Source organism: Mobula hypostoma, chromosome 3, assembly GCF_963921235.1.
Source record: "Mobula hypostoma chromosome 3, sMobHyp1.1, whole genome shotgun sequence".
NCBI lineage: Eukaryota > Metazoa > Chordata > Chondrichthyes > Myliobatiformes > Myliobatidae > Mobula > Mobula hypostoma.
Window position 1 is genome coordinate 182,226,495 of NC_086099.1, and position 19,765 is coordinate 182,246,259.

Sequence of the window (19,765 nt, forward strand, 5' to 3'; positions counted from 1 at the left end):
TGCTTTATTTTCTTGATGCAGAGGATTTTCAAGCAGTGAGAACACAATAGATATAATGACTCTCATTAAATCAAATAATGTACGATGAAAGAGAGATGAAGTTTCAGAAAGGAATTTACAGCAATTAGTAGATAGATTAAAAAGCAGGACTGCGAGGACAGTAATCCTGAGATTACTTTTAGAGCAAGATGAAAACACTGTAAAAAGCATTAAACCTCACATGCTCTCTCCTGAGGTTAAGCCTGGTTTCATGCAATTTAATGTAATATTTCTGCAGCTGATTACAGAAGTTGGCCTATGAATTTGCTTAGTGCAGTACTTTTATACAATGGTGTGTGAAATTATTGCCAGTTTCTGGGAATTTCAATTCCAGTTTGAATTACACTTCCTGCTATTCAATCCTAACATGACTTCTGACATAATGCCATGAAACTGAACTCCATTGTCCTCGGGATATCCAGGACTACATGAGGCTGAAACAAGTTGAATTCAGCCCAGTGCTTGGACTCACACCTGCAGCCACACCTGCCTGCACTTACCTAAACGGGATGTGAAAGGCCTCTTGAGCTGCTACTCTGTTCCCAGGAGTTGAGCGGCAAGGTGTAACTAGGCCTCAGGCAACATACCACAGCAGCCCCATCTCGAGAATGCCCTGACAACCTTTTGACAGGTAGCAAGGCTGGAGGCAGAGCTTCAGATCTTGGCAAAACTGAGAGGAATTCAGAAAAGTTTCTCTAAAATTTTTCAATAAATAGTTCAGTTTTATCAATAAAACTATGTACATTACAATATTAAAATGACTTTAAAGGTAAGAAAAAAAAACTTTTTTTTAAAATGTCCAGGTCAGGAATTTCCATCCAAATGAGGCACTTCACAGCGCAACTGAGCTATGCTTTTGCAAACCAAGTGATGGTATCTGTCATTCATCACCTTGCACACTTACATTCATACTCCAGGCATATTTCACCTGGGAGAAATAAATGCTGATGCCTCACATTAAGTGGTTGAGAAGTTTGAAGAGAACTTTAAGGTAAAACCTGAGGGGACGTTGGCAAGGCAAAGTGTAGTGGGACTGATCAGAAATAGTAGGAGCTTATTCCAAACAGATAAACTTTGAAAATGTGCTAGCTGTTCAATCTGAACCTTTTTATATCACGTAAGTACATCTCAATAATTTCGAACATTAGAACAAACAGTTTTAGTTACATATTATGTAACTTAACAGTTTTTAACTGTTCTATAGAACTGTCTTAATTGTTCAAGGTAAGCATGTGAATCTTGTGTCAGCTGTATACTTGCAAAGTATCATGGACAGACTCCCCAGTATAAGAACTTCACTATTGGACTCATAGTGTGTAGCTAGGAAATAGGTAGTGGAACTCAGCTGGCAATTCAGGGTTCCAATGTTTGCACAGGAGTTTCTTGTTGCATCTTGTGAAGCTATCCAGTACATCCTGGTGCATCTCCCCAGCACCCCTGAGTCACCCATCCAGGGCTTGCTTCCCCTACTACCATTTTCTCCTGATCATTTTCTTTCCAGCCTTCACCAACACCAAATGGCTCCACACCTCCCGACACATCCCATCACCCTGTCACATCTGATCCATTTCCTTCAATCTCTCATTCTCTAGTCTCCTTCCCCTCACTCTATTCTTTCCCTTCGATACCTGCCAAGCTTCACCATTGATCATCTCTACCCAACCCCACAATGGTTTCCACAATGACTTATAATCATGGAAAGAATGCTTTTGTGTGTATCAATATCTATAAGGACTATTATTCCAGAACTCCTATGCTTCTCTGTCTTACTAATATTTCCAAGATGGTACTGCCACTATCAGATTTAATTTCTGACTTAAACTGGTGCCCTTGTTCAGTCTTTTACCTTCCAACACACCATGAACACACTTCCCTGAAGGAAGAGGAACAAAAAAAAAATCAGTATCAATAATCCTGCAAAATAATTTAGTGAGGCTGCATGGTAAAGAAGATAAGCTTGATTTTGCAAAACATTTCTTTGCTTTCACTTGTTGGTGAGTGCCCTTCACTCATTGCATTACAGTACTGGTCAAATTACAACAGTTTTAATCAAATTTCAAATATACTGTACCTCCTGAAAGCAGTAGGTCTGCAGAAGGGAGGTGGTGATCAACCATTTGTCCATGAGTTAACTTATGGGTAAAACACTAAATGGGGCTATGTAATTTCTGCAAAGAAAAAAAATCTAACTGAATAGCTAGGCACAGAAAATAATAGTATTGCACAACACAAATGAAATGCTTCCAAAATATTACAGATACAACACAGCAGGTTTCATTGTCAATATTCCAAACACAAAGTTGCTGTGTATCATGAGGCAGGGAAATGCATTAATCTTATGACTTCTATTAATGTGGGAATTTGAATGTCAAGTTCTCCCCTTTCTCATGAAGTGGATAATCATTATTTTCACTGAGCTCACCAGCTCACAACACTGGAGACAGATTAATGTTTTTTTTATGAGGTTGAAGTGAGTAATGTCTCTTTACTGATGGTACAAGCATGAGTGCAGCCTACAATGTGATCTCTTCATGCAAGTAAACAAAGGAACAAATTTGAGAGGTTTGTGATTTGATAGTTGTTACTTTACAAACATATTGCTGCTGAGAAATTCAATAAAATACATAATGGTATTTGTTTCCTTTGAAGGAGTTGGAGGAATGTTTCTGTACATTAATTCTTCAGCTCAACATGAAGGTGACATTGCTAGAATAACCACCACCCATTCATTCCCAGCGAGTATAGGAGTATGTCATTTGCGTTTCTGGTACTTTATCAGTGCTTCGAAAGAAATGGGCTCTCTGAAGGTAAGGGAAATGATTACAATGGTATTTTAGCTGACTGATTCTATAACTACCCAAACATTCTTAAATTTTCTTGATTGTTGGGTGTCGCAGTGGAAAAAAAGCATTCATCTTTTACTATAGTGATCTAATCCTTGGTTACATCAAACTATCAAACAAATCTCTCTTTGTTAATTGTAACCCTTCTGCCTCCAGTTCTTATTGGCTATTAACCATTTGTGAAAACCCATAAGTTAAAGCTTTTAAAGTTTTGACACTAATTAATGTTGAAGTGGGAAAGTAATTTCTATGCAACTGAGCTATTTTTGGTACTTGCCTATAATTCCCTAGACTTTTGGAAAGAAAATTCCAGAATGAGACAGAACAGCTAACGGCAAGCAAATATGATAATTCTCCGAAGTCCTTTAGAAGCTTTGGCCGTCAATCCCTCCATTGTGGATGAAATTTGAGCTGTCAGCTCCAAATTTATACTTTTTCTGCAGGCCTCTAATTCCACTACTCACTAGACTGCGGCAGCTGGTATTTTCCAGGGATGACTGGCTAATGCCATCTTATTTTCAGTCTGCTTCACCAATCAAATGCATGTTTCATATTTTACCTCATCAGTGCATTAACCTCACATTCCTTAATTTCATTGATATGAAAAAGCCTATTAATCTCTGCCTCAGATGTACTCAGTGACTGAGCATTCAAAGACTCCCTACCCTTATAATGAAGAATTCTCTTCTCATCTTTATCCTAAATGGCTGACCCCTTATTCCGAGCCTATGAACCCTGGTTCTTCACACCCAAGTCAGCAAATGCATCATCCTTTCATCTGTTCTTTGAGACAATGTAAGAAAATGTTATGTTTTTTTCTGAGATAGTTTCCCATCATGCTAAATTGTAAATCATATTGGTCTAGGATACCCAGGCAATTTGGGTATCCTAGACCAATATGATTGGAAGCCAAATGACACATTGGGCTTTATTGCAAGAAGATTTGAGTACAAACATAGAGATATCTTGTTCCAGTTATATACGACATTATAAGCCAGCATCTGGAATGTTGGCGTCACAGAGCATTCATCACCGAGAAGGGTCCTTTGGCCCATAATCTCCAGGCAAACTATCAAGCACCATCTCTCCTAATGCCTTCTTTGTGGTACATAGGTTATGAAGACAAATGTCCCAAATGCCATATTAGTCATAGCCATATTAACTACCTTTGTTGCCATTGTCATCTGCAATATGCTTCCAGAAATTTATCCATCTCTGTAACACCTCAGGCGCCCAGTAGGCAGCGCTGACACCTCCAAGAGCAATGATGTCATCTGTCTCGGTGGATATCCTTACCCCTGATCACTGGGAGGAATCTGAATTGGATTACAAAACACACCTGGGACTGATTGAGATGTGTTTAAGGCTGGTGGCTGTGGCTACCAGTTGCTTGGTTTAGATACTTGCTCTGTTTGTTAGAATCAACTGCTAGAGTTAATCATTCTCTGTGGGATTACTTACCTGGGATCTAACCTGTGGAAATGCTCCCTTTGTTTTGTGGACTGACTGTCTGATTTTCTCTTGAAGCTTTAGATCTTGTGAGACAATTTATCTGAAGCCTATTTGTTATAATCTCTGTGACCTCTTAAATTGCCTGTGTATTTTAGTTGGAATCTGAACAATTGAATGTGGCAAGACAGTTGTACTGAGTGCCTCTGATTGTTGAAGCTTGAAGTTATTTGACCAACACTGTGGCTGTCTCTGTCTGCAATTGTGCTCAGACCCACTTGTATCATTATACATCTCTATTGCTGTTAATTCATCTAATATGTCGTCCTTTTTAATAACAACTTTCTAAATGTTCACCATCCCCTTCCTGAATTCTCCAGCTACAATGTCCTTCTCCTTAGTTAACCTAGATGAGAAATATTAAAGACTGCACCTAAATCTCTGTTTCCAGGCATTATTGTCTTCTGGGTCAAAATATTCCTGATTACCCTTTTGTCTGTAATATACTGCTAGGATGTCTGTATTGAAGGTGTCCTGTAAAAGAAGTGCAGTGAAAATTGAACAGATTGATTTTTGAGATGGCAGGTTTGATGTATGAGGAGAGATTAGCCAGACTGGGCCTATTCTCTACTGTGTTTGGAATGAAAAGGTGTTTCATCGAAGAATACAGCACTGTGCAAAAGTCTTGGAGACATGTATATAGCTAGGGTGCCTAAGAGCTTTCAAACAGTACTGCAGTGATTTCCTGTATTGCTGTGTACTGCTGCCACAAAAAAAACACAAATTTCAAGACATGTGAGTGATGATGAACCTGATTCTAATATGGGTCTCTATCGTGGACTAAGGGTTAGAAGGGGAGAGGGGAATTATGGCTGGGGGGAGAAAGAGGAAGGGAGGGAGTGGGAAGCTCCAGACAGACATTCTGTAATGATCAATGAACCAATTGTTTGGAATCAAACGACTTTGCCTGGTGTCTCTGGGCTGGGTGTGTCTGCACCTATGCCTCCTCTCACCTGAGGCACTCTTTCTCTACCACCTGTCCCACAATCCTCCTGTAGCACTCCACCCTCACCTTTCCCAACATCCTTTGCTCTAGCCAGATTACAAACTTGCTCTCCACTTCATATTGACAAATACAATACAAAAGCTTTAGATACCCTAGCTGTATGTGCCCAATACCTTTGCATGGTACTGTACAAAATTCTTTAGGAACTTTGGCATGCTAGATGCAGAGCTGGTATTTCATCTAGTTAGACTTTATAGAACTAATATAGTTGAAATAAACATTCAGTGACCACTTTATTTGGCACCTCGTGTACCCAATAAGGTGGCCACTGAGTTTGTTTATGGTCTCACCTGTGGTAGCCCATCCACTTTAAGATTCAGCATGTTGTGTATTCGGATAAACTCTTCTGCACACCACTGCTGTAACACACGGTTACTTGGGTTATTGTCACCTTCCTGCCAGCTTGAACCTGTCAGGTCTTTCTCCTCTGACCTCTTTTATTAACAAGACATTTTTTTTACCACAGAATCCCTACTCACAACATGTTTATTTTTATATTCTTGCACCATTCTCTGTAGATTCTCGAGCTTTCTGTGCATGAAAATACCAGAAAACCAGCAGTTTCTGAGATATTCAAACCCTCCCCCATCTAGCACCAACAATAATTCCTCAGTCAAATTCACTGTGATCACATTTCTTCCTCATTCTGATGTTTGATCTGAACAACAACCTATATCTCTGGATCATTCTGCATGCTGTTAAGTTGTTTCTACATGCCTGACTGATTAAATATTTGCATTAACGAGCAGGTGTACTTAATAACCTGAGTGTAAGCAGTCAGTAATTCAGCACTGAGAATGAAATTTTTCACCAAGAGGGCAGTGAATTTTTGTAATGACTCCTAATTCCTGAGCAAATTCAAAACAGAAGTTGATAAATAGTTTGATATTAATTAACACTGAGTTGATGTAGGAAAGTAGTCACGGGTAAAAGACCACTTCCAATCTTGGGAATGGCAGAGAAGTCACAAGGTCTACCACTATCTCAATTTCTATGTTCTTAAGCTCTGTGATACTGTTATACCTTGAAATTGGTCTCTTCTGTGTTCTGAAATATTACACACAGCTAAACTCTCCATTGTAGTTAGCGTCTCCTGGCATATGCCTATTAGCCTCTTTAGTAGCCAAGGTCCTTAATATAGTCATAGTCATACTTTATTGATCCTGGGGGAAATTGGTTTTTGTTACAGTTGCACCATAAATAATAAATAGTAATAAAACCATAAATAGTTAAAGTAATATGTAAATTATGCCAGTAAATTATGAAATAAGTCCAGGACCAGCCTATTGGCTCAGGGTGTCTGACCCTCCAAGGGAGGAGTTGTAAAGTTTGATGGCCACAGGCAGGAATGACTTCCTATGACGCTCTGTATTGCATCTTACATATGTATGGCAGTTATCTGCAGCAGGGGCATGATATTTTTTTCTCTCTGTGAACTATCACCTGTGGCAACATTCATTCTGCTGTAGTTCCAGTACATTTTCCCTCAGTAATTCAAAATGGAAAGGTTCCTTTTCAATCTTCCAAGTAATGCATACTAAACATGGTACTAGCTGCCTTAAAGTGGTAGAAGAGAGCATTTAATTCAACTTCCCACACCACCCAGACACATTGCCTTTAAACAATCTGGCTATGATTAGATTAGAATTACACAGTGCATGTTTTACTTACTTTACTAAAATATTTAGTAGAGCAGTTGAATTCTAGATGAGCCCATCAAAGGTTTGTTGGCATCACTCAAAAATAAGGTTATTACCCTGCTGCTTTGGGATGTAAACAAAGACAAGTGCTGCTCCAAAGTAATTTTTTAAAAAGTTCACAGCAAGAACCCAAGAATAGATTTTCTAAACACTTGCCTACTATAAGACTTATCAAAAAAACTAACAGATACTTGAAAATGTGGAACAACTACCTTCCATTTCAAGTTCTTAATATCTGTAAATTTCAAAACATGAACATATTGGAAAGTCTATTCATAGAAACCTTAGAACTTTATATAGTCACAGACTGTTCACAAAACAAGATAAGAATTGTGGGTTGTTAAAAGCAAGGTATGCTGAACTCCAGTTTCAGTTCTCTGATCTGTATACCTGTCAACTGAGACCCTATGTATATAAAAAAAAGTTCTTTAATTTTTGACATGCAAAATGTAATAAGTCTGAAATGTTCTCTTGGAGGTTGTCTTTCTCGACTTCAACAAAAAAGTCAAATAAGTATGTGTTTACATTTCCAACTAATTCTCAAAAGACATGACTGTCAGTTCTTCAGATGTTTCAGAAAGTGCTTATATTTGAGCCATATGGATCAACGGTGGGGAGAAAACAAAACATGTAAAATTACTGACCTGAAAATGAAAGTTGAGAAGATCCATTCTGCTTGGTAACATTTTGGGAAATACTTTCCTCTTTCAGGTGTACACAGCTGGAAAATCTGGAATGCCCTTGCTGATGTGGTCAGTGTCTGGGAACAATGAGGACAACTGGATGTATGCCAGTCTGATGGTTGCCAACAACCATCCATTTCAAGTCGTGTTTGAAGCTGAAGTGGGTGGAGATAAACACATAACCATTGCAATTGATGACATCTCTTTTACCCTGGGGTGTGTTTCTGGAGGTAATGTACCTTAGAAGCTGCATTTCTGTGTTCATGAATGAGGGTCAGCAGAATCCAGTGAGCTAAGACAGACCTGGAGCTCATTATAACCTTGAAACTATGTTTAGACACGAGATTCTGTCAACAATCTAGCCTTTATTTAGACGGTACTTAAAAGGTTATGTTTTCATATTAACTTTTAGTTAGGAAGTATGTTGCAAGATCCCATTTCCCCATACTGCCATTTACTAAAAACTTCAACATGTAATCTGTAGAACATCTCATTACAGTAATTAAGGCACTTGAAATGTCAGCAGTAATTAAAATATTTTAACCACATGTTAATGTTTTCCAGGCCTTCGACAGTAAAACACGTGTAAAACAGAATGTACTTTGAAGTTATTTTTTCTAATTTTATTCTTCATCTCAAAACTAGCACGTTATGATATATTTCCATAGCACCGCTTATCTCAATCTTCATAATTTTCATTATGACAAATAAACTTTATAAATTTGTAATATGAACAAATGTTGCTTCTGCTAAGCTTGCTGTCACTCATGGGATATCAAGTGTCTGTGAGGGCAGATTCTATATCCATGTTAAAAGGGCTTATTTTCAATAATTGTTTTCAGAATCAGGTTTATATCATTATATATCAGAAATGTATTGTTTTGGGCAGCAGTACAGTGCAAGAGAGGACAATTACTGTAAGTTACAAAGTAAATAAATAGTGCCAAAGGCATAGAATGAGGGAGTGTTCATGAATTCATGGACTGTTTCAAAATCTGATGATAAGAGAAAAGAAGCTGTTACTAAACTGTCAAGTGTGGGTTTTCAGGCTCCTGTACCTCCTCTCCAATGGTAGTTATGTGAAGAGGGCATGTGCCAGATGGTAAGGGTCTGTAATGATGGATGCTGTTTTCTCAAGTTCAAGTTGCAGTTCAGGTCTATTGTCATTCAAACATATCCCTGTATACCACCAAATTAAACAATGTTCTTCCAGACCAAGGTGCACAACACAGTACATATAATTCAAACACAACATATAAAGTAATATTACCACAAGCATCCTCTTGAAGATCTCCTCGAGATTCAATAATAACAATTCAGCACCTTTCATGTAGTTAAATGTCCAAGAATGTCACCGGAGTGTTATGATCTAACTTGACACTGAGCCATCCAAAGATCTATTAGAATAGATTGTGATAGAAGAACTGTCATGAAGAAGTAAAGAGATGAAAAGGCAGAAAAAAATTAGAGCTCAAGATATTACAACATTGTCAACTACTATTATCTTTAACTTTAACTTTTCTGTAACTTTATGCCTTGGCATATTCCTCACATCACCATAACCATCAAGCACAACAATCACCCTGCTCCCCCATCTCTCATCTGTTTATTGCTGCTCCCTACTTACATCTTCTTATCACTTGCTAGTTCTTTCTCCCTTTTCATATTAGTTACTTCCCTCTATCTTCCAATCCAGATGAGTGGTCATGATCTAAAACAATGACCGTCCATTTCCTTCCATCGATGCTTCTGACATACTGAGCTCCTCCAGTATTTTACATGTGTTGCCTGGAGACCACACAAGTTCATTGAGTGAAGAAGTTTTTATAGTCTTAGTTACTATCACATTAGAAACCAAATAACAGTCCTGATAACAAATAACCACCTACCTTTAGATCGAAAATCAAGCCTTTCTGATAGATTTGTGTCAAGATTTGCAACCTGCGTTCAGTCACCTTCTTTCTTTCTCAGTTTCCTGTTAAAGATATAAACTTATTAATGCAAATTTCTTCTGAATAAAAGCACCTTTCTCTTTTGAAGATTAATTAGAGCACTTCAGCTTTTAAATTACTGACAGTGTATGGAGATGACATTACTAAAAGTAAATAAAGGATCTGAGTAGTTAATTTTTATCTAGACACTATTCACATCACCCTCCCAACAAAAAAAAATGGATATTCAAGTTACGGCTACAGATTGGACAATGGCTAATTAAATGTGCCATTATCTGTTAGGATTCTACTGTCTGGGAAATGCCAGGTGAAATCAGAATACTGAACAATTTTAACTTGTAGAAGAAATATATTCATTCCACCATTCCCAGGTTAGGAACGTGGAGCAGAGATAAGGTGGCAATGCAGTTGCGACGACTTGCTGATATGCAACCTGCAAAGGCACTAGAGCAGGGGTTCCCAAACTGCAGTCCACAAACCTCTTGCTTAATGGCTCTTGGTCCATGACATAAAAAAGGTTGGGAACCCCTGTGCTAGGGGAACTCAGCGGGTCAGGCAGCATACATGGAGGGAAATGGACAACCGTGTTTTAGCTGAGACACTTCATCAGGACTAGAACGATAGGAGGAAGATATCTAGTATAAACAAATGAAGGGAAGAGGTGGATTAGGTACCAGCAGATGATAGGAAGATCTGGGTGAGGGAGTGATGAGCACATGAGGGAGGAAGGAGAGTATGAATTACATCAGAAACTGGGAGGTGTATGCAGAGGTAATGAAGAGGGAATCAGATAGGAGCAGGAGTGAAGCATGGAATAAAGAGTGGCAAGGGTAACCAGTGGGAGAACTGTGGGGTGAAGGAGATAAAGCAATAGGGCCAGCTGGATCACGAGGAGGAACAAAGGGGACAAGTTACTGCACTTTAATCACATCATCCAAGAGAGACCCTAATGAAGAATCAACTAACATTTATGAACTGAAAAACTGAGGATAGAACAACTTCAGCCAAAGGGAATTTAGATACTTTTGTCATTCCTTGTCATTAATGTATACTGTACATTAGGTATCTGTGCTAATGGATTTCTTAGTGGCAGACTAGAAGCCAGGATTTTGTGCATCAGTGAAAATTGGCAAAAGTAAAAGAAGGAACCTTTAGTATGGTGACTCTAGTAACTTCAGGGTAAAATCTGGAAAACAATGTACCACACAGGTTTGCAACTGTTAGTATGTGGAAACCTCTCTCCCAGTGCAGGGTTTAATACTTGCCGCAAATGAAATGAGAAAGTGATAAATCTTGACTTTGACAACATGAACAGGAAACTGGCAAATTGTTAACCCATTTACCTTTCCCTTAGTTTTGATTTCCATTGGAATTTATTTTTGTAGGTTATGTTAGACTGAAGGAGGTTATTTTGAAGGTTATTTGAATGGCAACAAAAAACTGCAGGAAACTACAGCTCAGAGGAATTTGGAGATCCTTGTACACAAAACACTGAAAACTGGTACACAATTCCATGAGGGAATATAGAAAACTAATGAAATGTTAATCATGTTTTTTCAAGGGATATTGAATATAAAATTAAGGAACTCCTAATGCAATTATACAGGGCACTAGTGAAACAACGTCTAAACTATTGTGAACAATTTTTAGCCCTTTATCTAAGGACAAATGTTATTTCTTTGGAGGTAATTCATAGAATGATGTCTCTAACAAACCCAGATTTTGAGAGCTTGTTGTATGAAGAAAAGTTAAACAGGTCTGTAGTATTTCCCAGTTATAGAAAGGATGTGAATGCGTTTGCCAGGTTGCAGCCTGTATTAGAGGACATTTGGTATAAGGAGAACTTTGACAAACCAGAATAGTTTCCTCTGGAATGGCAAAGGCTGAAAGCAGACCTTTCAGAAGTTTATAAAATTATAAGAGACATAGATGGACATCCAAGTTTGAAATGTCTAATAGTAGAGAGTATGAACTTAAGGCTGAGGGGGGAATGTTTAATAAGGTGTGCAGGACAAGCATTTTAAAAATCGAGTCGTGCATGCCTGGAATACACTACTAAGGGGTTGGAGGATGCTAGAATTAGGCACATTAAATGTTTTTAAGAGGCATATGAATAATGAGGAAATGGAAAGATATGGACTATGTGCAAACAAAATGGATGTTTAGCACAGCATGGTAGGCTGAAGAGTCTAATGCTGTACTGCATTCCATGTTCAATTTTGGCTGCATACCCATTAACGTTAAGAAAAAAGACCATCTTTTTGAAACACTCAGAGTTCAATGGGTGTGGTGTTTCCTCTCATGAAGGTATCCAGAACATGGCAGAGTGGCCATTAAAGAATGAGATGAGCAAGAAGTTATCTCTCAAAGTTATGTGAACTTCTTGCTACAGAGAGTTGTGAAAAGGGGGAGGGAGAAGAGTCTATGATGTATTTAAAATATAGACAGATCTCTAATCTTGTGTTATGGGGAATGGGCGGAATAGTGAACAGGAAATATTGGAGCAGTCAAGGTCCAATTGACTGGCAGAGCAGATTTAAACGGCTGAATAGCCTCGTCCTTATGGCTTTCAACCTTGATAGCTTCTATGTGGTTGTAATCCAAGTTAAGTAGCATAGGGCACATTCCAAAGGCATGGTGTTTAAGAGCACGTAACCACAACGAACAATGAATATAACCTACAGTAATAGTATCAGCAGCTTGGACAGGAGCTCAGACAGTTTCTGATCTCTCAAGGAGAAGTGTGGGTAGAAGAACCTTCCCACCCCCTGTCACACCCCAGCAAGCTGTCTCTGTAAATGGTATAAGTTCCATATGCGATGTACACACTGATTCATTGCATGATGACAGCATGTCTGCTTTCCAATTGTCTACCAGCCAGTTCCTTTGTTGGTACAAATTATCCAGCTGAGAATACCATTTACAGAGACGGCTTACACATCCACCCAAATGAATTTACATCCTAGAAGTCAATAGCTATAGTTCCACAAGGTCTCCCATAGTGGGCTGCTGAGCTCTTGCCACCTTCTAAGTTTTATTCACAAAAGTGGTGCTAAAAATAATCAAAAAACTTGCACCGAGCAGTTTGCAAGGTTGATTTGCGGTTGTTCGTGATCAATGCTGCTGTTCATCCGATAAAAGATTGCGTATTTTGGAACAGTGAAGTAAATAGGTACTTTTTGAGTTGTTCTGGTTCAAATCGAAGGAGAAAGATTGTTGCTCAGGGGAATGGGGAAGATGCTTCAGGAGAATCTCTCCATAATAAGTCAAAGTTTTACAGTTGTGGCAGTTTAGTCTACAGCTTCTTCCTCTGCAGTTTCTAGTTCTTCCTCTCATTTTCCTCTAAACATTACCTTCCCTCTCTATCACCTACCTGGTCAGAGACAATTTTTCTAGCTCTCCAGCAAGATCTAGCCTCTGGGAGTTTGCCTGCTTTGACTTGTGAATTTGATATCATTCACTGCACCTTCATACAGCTCCATTTTGAAACAATGAGATAGGATCTGGGCATTCTGATGACTCGGGCTGTTGTCAAGGTTATTGCACAAGTCTGCTGTTAACTTCACCCTGCCAGCTTAACTCACACCCTAACCCACTCACAGTAGTGGGTAAATAGGTATTAATGCACATCCATTGACTTTAAATCAAAGCTCTTTTTTTGGTAGAGCTGGGTGAAACGGCAAATATAGCTACCAAAACTTAGAATGAGGAGGTTCTTAGATAATACAATTGATCTAGTGAATTGTTAATGTAATATAAAATACCAGTGAAAATATCACCTCAGAATAAAACTGCACAATCCATATTGTACACCTAAATATTGTGTGTTGTTACAATTAGTAAGCAGAATGTTATCAGCACAAAAGGTCTGTACGGATTAGCTGAAAATTGTTCTGAGCACAAAATAGTGTTAGATTCTATTTAATTTTCTTGACATTTTGCCATTTTCTTCCTGCTGTTCATCATTATCTTCAGTACTCCCAGGCCAATTTTCAGTGCAAACAATACCATATTGTAAACTCTGCAAACAATGAAAACTATCAAGCCAGTCCCACCATGCAAACTTCACCATACATGGATACTCCCCTATGTCAATTCAAATGGGCTTTGAAGGAAAACAGCACCATAGGACAAATGCCAAGATATCACATCAAATATTCTGGAGCCTTAATGAGCCAAAGTAAAATTCACCTGCCTAGAATCAGGAGAAAAAAAATCACTCAACCTGTTCATCCAGCTCTCAGTTTCCAAGAGGTTAATTGAAAGTTTTACCCCTAGAAGCATTTTAGGTATAGTCATCATACTGAAAAACACAAATAAGTCTCCACACATGACATTCACACAATTCATGCCCTGACAAGTTCTAAGTCTGAATGGAAGTTAGAAGTAGAGAATTCTGTTTTGGATATTAAAAGAGGCTTATCACCTTAACCCAAATAGAAGGTTTGGGATTTCAGTGCTTCCAGCATTTCTGTTTTGAATTAGGGTACCAACTCTACTTCGATTTCCCCCTGTACCATTAATGGCAGAAGATCACAGCTGGATCTTTGCATGAGAAGGCTTTGTCTGCCCTTAGTTTCAAACCTTTATACATTTAATTTTGTGTATCCATGACCTTCATTCCTGAAGGGCTTCCATCCTTCAGTCTCCGCAGTGTGCAGTTATTTTGACTCCAGGTGATGGTACAAAATAGCCAATATCATTTCATGTGCCAAATATAGTCTTTTTTCCCTTTGAAATCAGGGGAATGAAAATTAGCAGAAGTGTGTTGTGACAGGTTTATGCTAATTACTATCTTCCACGACTATCTGGAAAATGCAACATAAGGGAAATAGTCAAACCCAAGGCAATTACTCCTTGTGATTCCTTATTGCTTTTCCCTCTCCCACAGAATTACCCGTGCCTCTGCCAGCGACATGTTCCCCGGTCTCCTTTCAGTGCTGGCATACACAGATGTGCATTTATCAATCCTGGGTCTGTGACGGTGAAGAGGATTGTGCGGATGGAAGCGACGAATCTAATTGCTCAACGCTGATTCCAGGCACCTTTCCTCCTCAGGATCAATGTGAAGATACAGAATTCCAATGTTCCAATGGGGAATGTATCCCGTCTTTGTTCAGGTGCGATGCAGTCCCAGATTGCCCTTCCAAAGAAGATGAATTTGGCTGCTGTAAGTACGATTAGATTGTGGTTTGTGAAATCATACTTTACACATCGGACATTTGAAATATCAGTTAGATTTATAATGACTTTTATATGATTCATCATGGTTGCGAAAGATTCTTTGAAGTGCTTTGAACACCATCTATACATTTTCCTACCCAGCGTCTGGGTGGTGGTTACAACTGCCTTTTTAGGCTCCATACTTAAGCAATTATTCTATTCTTATGTTTTTTAACTAATGTTGTCACTAACTCAACATACTTGTAGCTGTAATGAAAACAAGCAGACACAGCAGAACCAAAGTTTGCTCACTAATAGAAATGATCCCTGTACTGGATGAATAGGACACGGAGCACCCTATTTTGCCTCATTTAAGTAAGCATCAACCACAGAGTCTCCTTGGCTTGTTGGCTGCTAAAGTGACTTTGGATTTTGTGCCATTGCTTCACTTGTGTCATGAATAGAGCATGAGATGCAGGTCCTCCCTTCTTGCCTGGAGAATATTATGAGCTGAGAGCTAACGATCCTGAAATCCAGGATGCTCAGCCTCGGCTCCATTATCAGGGGCATAATATATCGGGAAACTCAAGATGAAAATCCATTTGTTCAATATCAATGGGACTTTGGTCCAGGACCTTTTTATGCAGTCTTTTATAGCAAAGAGAGGGCCCATTGGCAAATGTCATTTGTCTGCTTACAGATCAAGGGGGTTGTTTATATCTTTTAAGACTTCTACTTTTATGAGCCAGCCAATGGAGATTGATACTCCCATCTTCCCTGTTGTCCTCCTTATCCAGCCAACACGACATTCCACTGGTATGCGGGTGATATGCCCAAGGTACATTAATTAGCTTAGAGCTGAATTACACAGGTTGAGGATGCAAAACAGCATTTCTTTGACAATTCAATAAGTCCACAAAACTTACAAGATGTGAGGAGGGAATTATTTGGGATGATGATAGTAAAGCAAAACTTTTAGAGTATCTTTTCTGTTGCACTGTGTCATATCTTTTGCTGCAAATGGATATCATCTATTAGACTATTCCAAACATCTACAAATAACACATGGAACCTAGCACTGTAGTAACAGGTACCCTATATAGTACAACTAGTATTATGATACCAGTCATAATATCTAAGCAATATCTTTAAGACAATGCCATTTTAACTAAACTCTTTATGAACAAAGTTAATTTGAGCAGAGCTCTTTATAGTATTGCTCTCATTTTTGGATATGTGTCTTTCCCTTTTTCTCAGAACTCAGCAGCCTGGATCTTGACTGACTGTCAAGCATATCCTGCTCTGTAGGTTGTTATCTTGTTGAAGGATCTTTGTAATTACAGATTCATTATGCTCTGCTGTATCCAGATGGTGTCATTCATATAGATAAGTAGACCAACAATACCAATATAAAAACACAAAATTTCATTTTATGAAAAGAATCTAAGGCATCATAAAAGCATAAATAAACTCAGAGAGATTAGCAAACTGATACTATAATAAGCCATGTTACACACCAATATATTTTATGTTAAAATAAGACTAAGTATCTGTGGAGACACAAGACACAGATAATGCAATCTAGAGCAAAAAAAAATGCTGAATGAAGTCAGCAGGTCAGGCAACATTTACAGAGGAAACAGGATGGTTGATGCTTGAGACAGAGACCCTGCATTGGGACTGAGTCTAGAGGGAAGATAACAAGCTCTATAAGTTTGCTGTACTGATTATCTTCTCTCCGAAACAATGAGCATCCCTTTGCTTCCACAGTTGCTGATCTATTCACAGAGATCTTCCATCAGTTTTTTGTTAACATGAAGTATCGTCAAGCACCTTCACTGTGTCTGCCATAGCAGCCAGGATCCCCACACTTTTAATTCCACCTCACGTTCCCACAATGCCTTGTCTCTCATGGTCTCCACTACTGCCAAGTTGAGGCTGAACACCAGTTAGAGGAACAACACCTCATATTCCATCTTTGTTGTCTTCAACCTGATGGCATCAACATTGATTCTTTAATGTCAACTGACTAATCTCCTCTTGTTTTCCTTGTCCCTCTGTCAGACTTACACCTTCTCTTTCTCTCCTGTGCCCTCACGGAGTATGCAATAAGAGTTTGTTTGCTCATCACCCATAACTTCATGTCTCTGGTTCCCCACCTTGTTCCCGTTGGTCCTTTACCTTTCCCGGACCTCCTGGCTTCACCTATCACATTCCAGCAAGCCTCCTTCTCCTCCCCTCACCTTTTTATTCTGGCATCTCCCCCCTTCCTTTTCAGTCCTGAAGAAGAGTCTCGGCCTGAAAACTTGACTGCTGAGATGCCCCAGCATTTAGTGTGTGTTGCTTTGGATTTCCAGCATCCCATTAATTAGGATGTAAATCCTGGCTCTATTTATCTATTTAGAACAAAGTGTTTGTAACTTTTCAGAAGCACCACAGTATTAAATGTAACATAGAAGCATAGAATAGTGCAGAATGGAAACAGACCATTCAGCTGAACTTGTCCATGCTGAGTAGATGAACATTAATGTCAATCTTGCACCTTCAATATATGGGAGAATAAATAAGCCTGAATTAGTTTTGGCACTACATTAACTTTTCTACCAGGTCCAAGTCCAGCATCTGTGGTGTTGAAAAAGTAGCCGTAATTGAATGGCAGAGTGGAATCTGTTTGCTAAATAGTCCAATTCTGCTCTCATATTTATTTTTTGTTCCTATGATCCAGCTAGATTTTTCATGCAGGTTTCTGGATGTGGGAGCTGGTGGAACCCATTGTGGTTCCTGGTGACCACATCTGCAGCAAGTGTTGGCTGCTCGAGGAACTCAGGCTCAAAGTTGATGACCTGGAATCTGAGCTTCAAACACTGTGACAGGGGGAGAGGTACCTAGATTCTCTGTTTCAGAAGGTAGGCACAGCCATTAGATTAGCTGCCTCAAATTCAGTCTATGATCAGGGACAAGAGGGTGTGACTCCGAATGAGGTGAATAGAGGGTTCTAGGAGACAGTGCTGGAGGAGCTTCAGCCCTTGAGCTTGTCCAACAGGTCTGAGATTCTTGCTCCCTGCCTGCATGAGGGTGGGGGCTGTAGGAAGGATGAGCAACCAAACTGTGGCACTGTAGTTCAGGGAGCCTTTCAAGAGGGGGGAGAAGAGAAATGTAGTGGTAATGGGGGATAGTGGTAATTCACTCTGTGAAGGTGCTGTCCTTCTTTTTGTTTGCCTCCAAAAGAAGGCGTATAATGGCTTTATTTTATGTTACCTGATGTGTGTCAAACTGTGTGGTGATCCTGATGTCAACTATATGAGCCTCAGCAGCGCTCAGGTCATGCACTGGGAGAATTGCCCAGCTAAGTCTTTGTATTCCAGATCCCAGACACTGAAAGTGGAGTGGAAGTTGTCTGCACAGGGTGCTCACTGCACACTGACAAAGCAGGCCGATCCATCATGATAATTTATATTTGCATACAGAATCTCTTTCTAAAGGTGCACCGGATAATGTAACACAAGGGTGAGGCAAAATATACTTTAATTTCAGTTACATGCTGCTTCACTATAGTTTATGATATACCAAGCACTAACATTAAAATGTAATTATGCTGCAGAGTGTAATAAAACTAGTATGATTGCCAGTGAGCGGAATGTTAATGTAAGCTTCCAACGATCTGTGTTAACTCTTTTAAGCCTGTTGAAGCAATACAGCACCAAAATAAGGAAGTGAAATACAATGTAACAGGAGTATACTAGAGGAGTTTATTGTCCATTCATCCCTGCCAGCACTTATCTCCCTTCCAGCTCTTATCCCTGCAAGCGGCCTAAGTGCTACACCTGCCTGTTCCCCTCCTCGCTCACCTCCATTCAGAGCCCCAGACAATCCTTCCAGGTGAGGCAACACTTCACCTGTGAATCTGTTTGGGTCCCCTATTGTGTCGGGTGCTCCTGATACGGCCTCCTCCATATTGGTGAGTCCCATTGTAAATTGGGAGAACCGCTTTTTCGAGCACTTCCGCTCCATCCTCCAAAAGCGAAACATCCTGGTGGCCAAATATTTTAATTCCGATTCCCATTTCTGTTCACACATGTAAGTCCGTGTCCTCTTCTTATGCCAAGATGAAGCCACCCTCAGGGTGCAACACCTTATATTCCATCTGAGTAGCCTACAACCTGATGGCATGAACATCGATATCTCCTTCCCCTAAAAAAATTTCCTTGCCCTCCCCTCTTCTATTTTACTCTCTGGACTCTTAACTCTTTTCACCTGACTATCATCTCCTTCCCTTTCTCCTATGGTCCACTCTTCTCTGGTATCAGGTTCCTTCCTCTAGAGCCCTTTACCTTTGCTACCAACCTGGTTTCACCTATCACTTTCTAGCTATCCCCCCCCACCTTTTTATTCTGGCGTTCTCGCCCCCTTTCTTTCCAGTCCTGAAGAAGGGTCTCGGCCTGAAATGAAGACTGTTTATTCATTTCCATAGATGTACCTAACCTGCTGAGTTCTTCCTGTGTTTCAATAAGAGTTTATTGTGTGAAGCAAACTAATAAAACAATGTGTCATGGATGGATTCACAGCTTCACAGCATTCTCCATTTCTACTTTGTTACAGTCAGTAGAAGTGATTTACCAACTCATTTTAGCTGCCTTTACACATTTTTAAAAACTACAAAGAAAAGTCATTATTTTGAAAGTTATGACTACTAAATCCATAGAATAAGAAACACAGGTTGGCAGACAATACAAGGTTTTCATATGACTGTATCACTGAAACAGGATTATATTGAAGTTAGTTGGATGATTAGCCTCTCTTCCAATTCAAAATTATGCAGATCTCCATGTACAAACAACACTGATACATTGAATAACATGAAAATAATAAT

General features: G+C 39.3%; 1 protein-coding gene across 2 annotated transcripts in view; it reads left to right on the plus strand.

The window, feature by feature from the left end:
• The window catches only part of malrd1 (MAM and LDL receptor class A domain containing 1), a 392,346-nt gene that overhangs the window by 319,864 nt on the left and 52,717 nt on the right, over positions 1-19,765 (plus strand). For both annotated transcript variants that reach the window (XM_063044212.1, XM_063044213.1), the window contains 3 exons: positions 2,689-2,846; positions 7,809-8,010; positions 14,624-14,902. In XM_063044212.1, the coding sequence (XP_062900282.1) occupies positions 2,689-2,846; positions 7,809-8,010; positions 14,624-14,902 (639 nt within the window). The remainder of the gene's footprint in view (positions 1-2,688; positions 2,847-7,808; positions 8,011-14,623; positions 14,903-19,765) is intronic.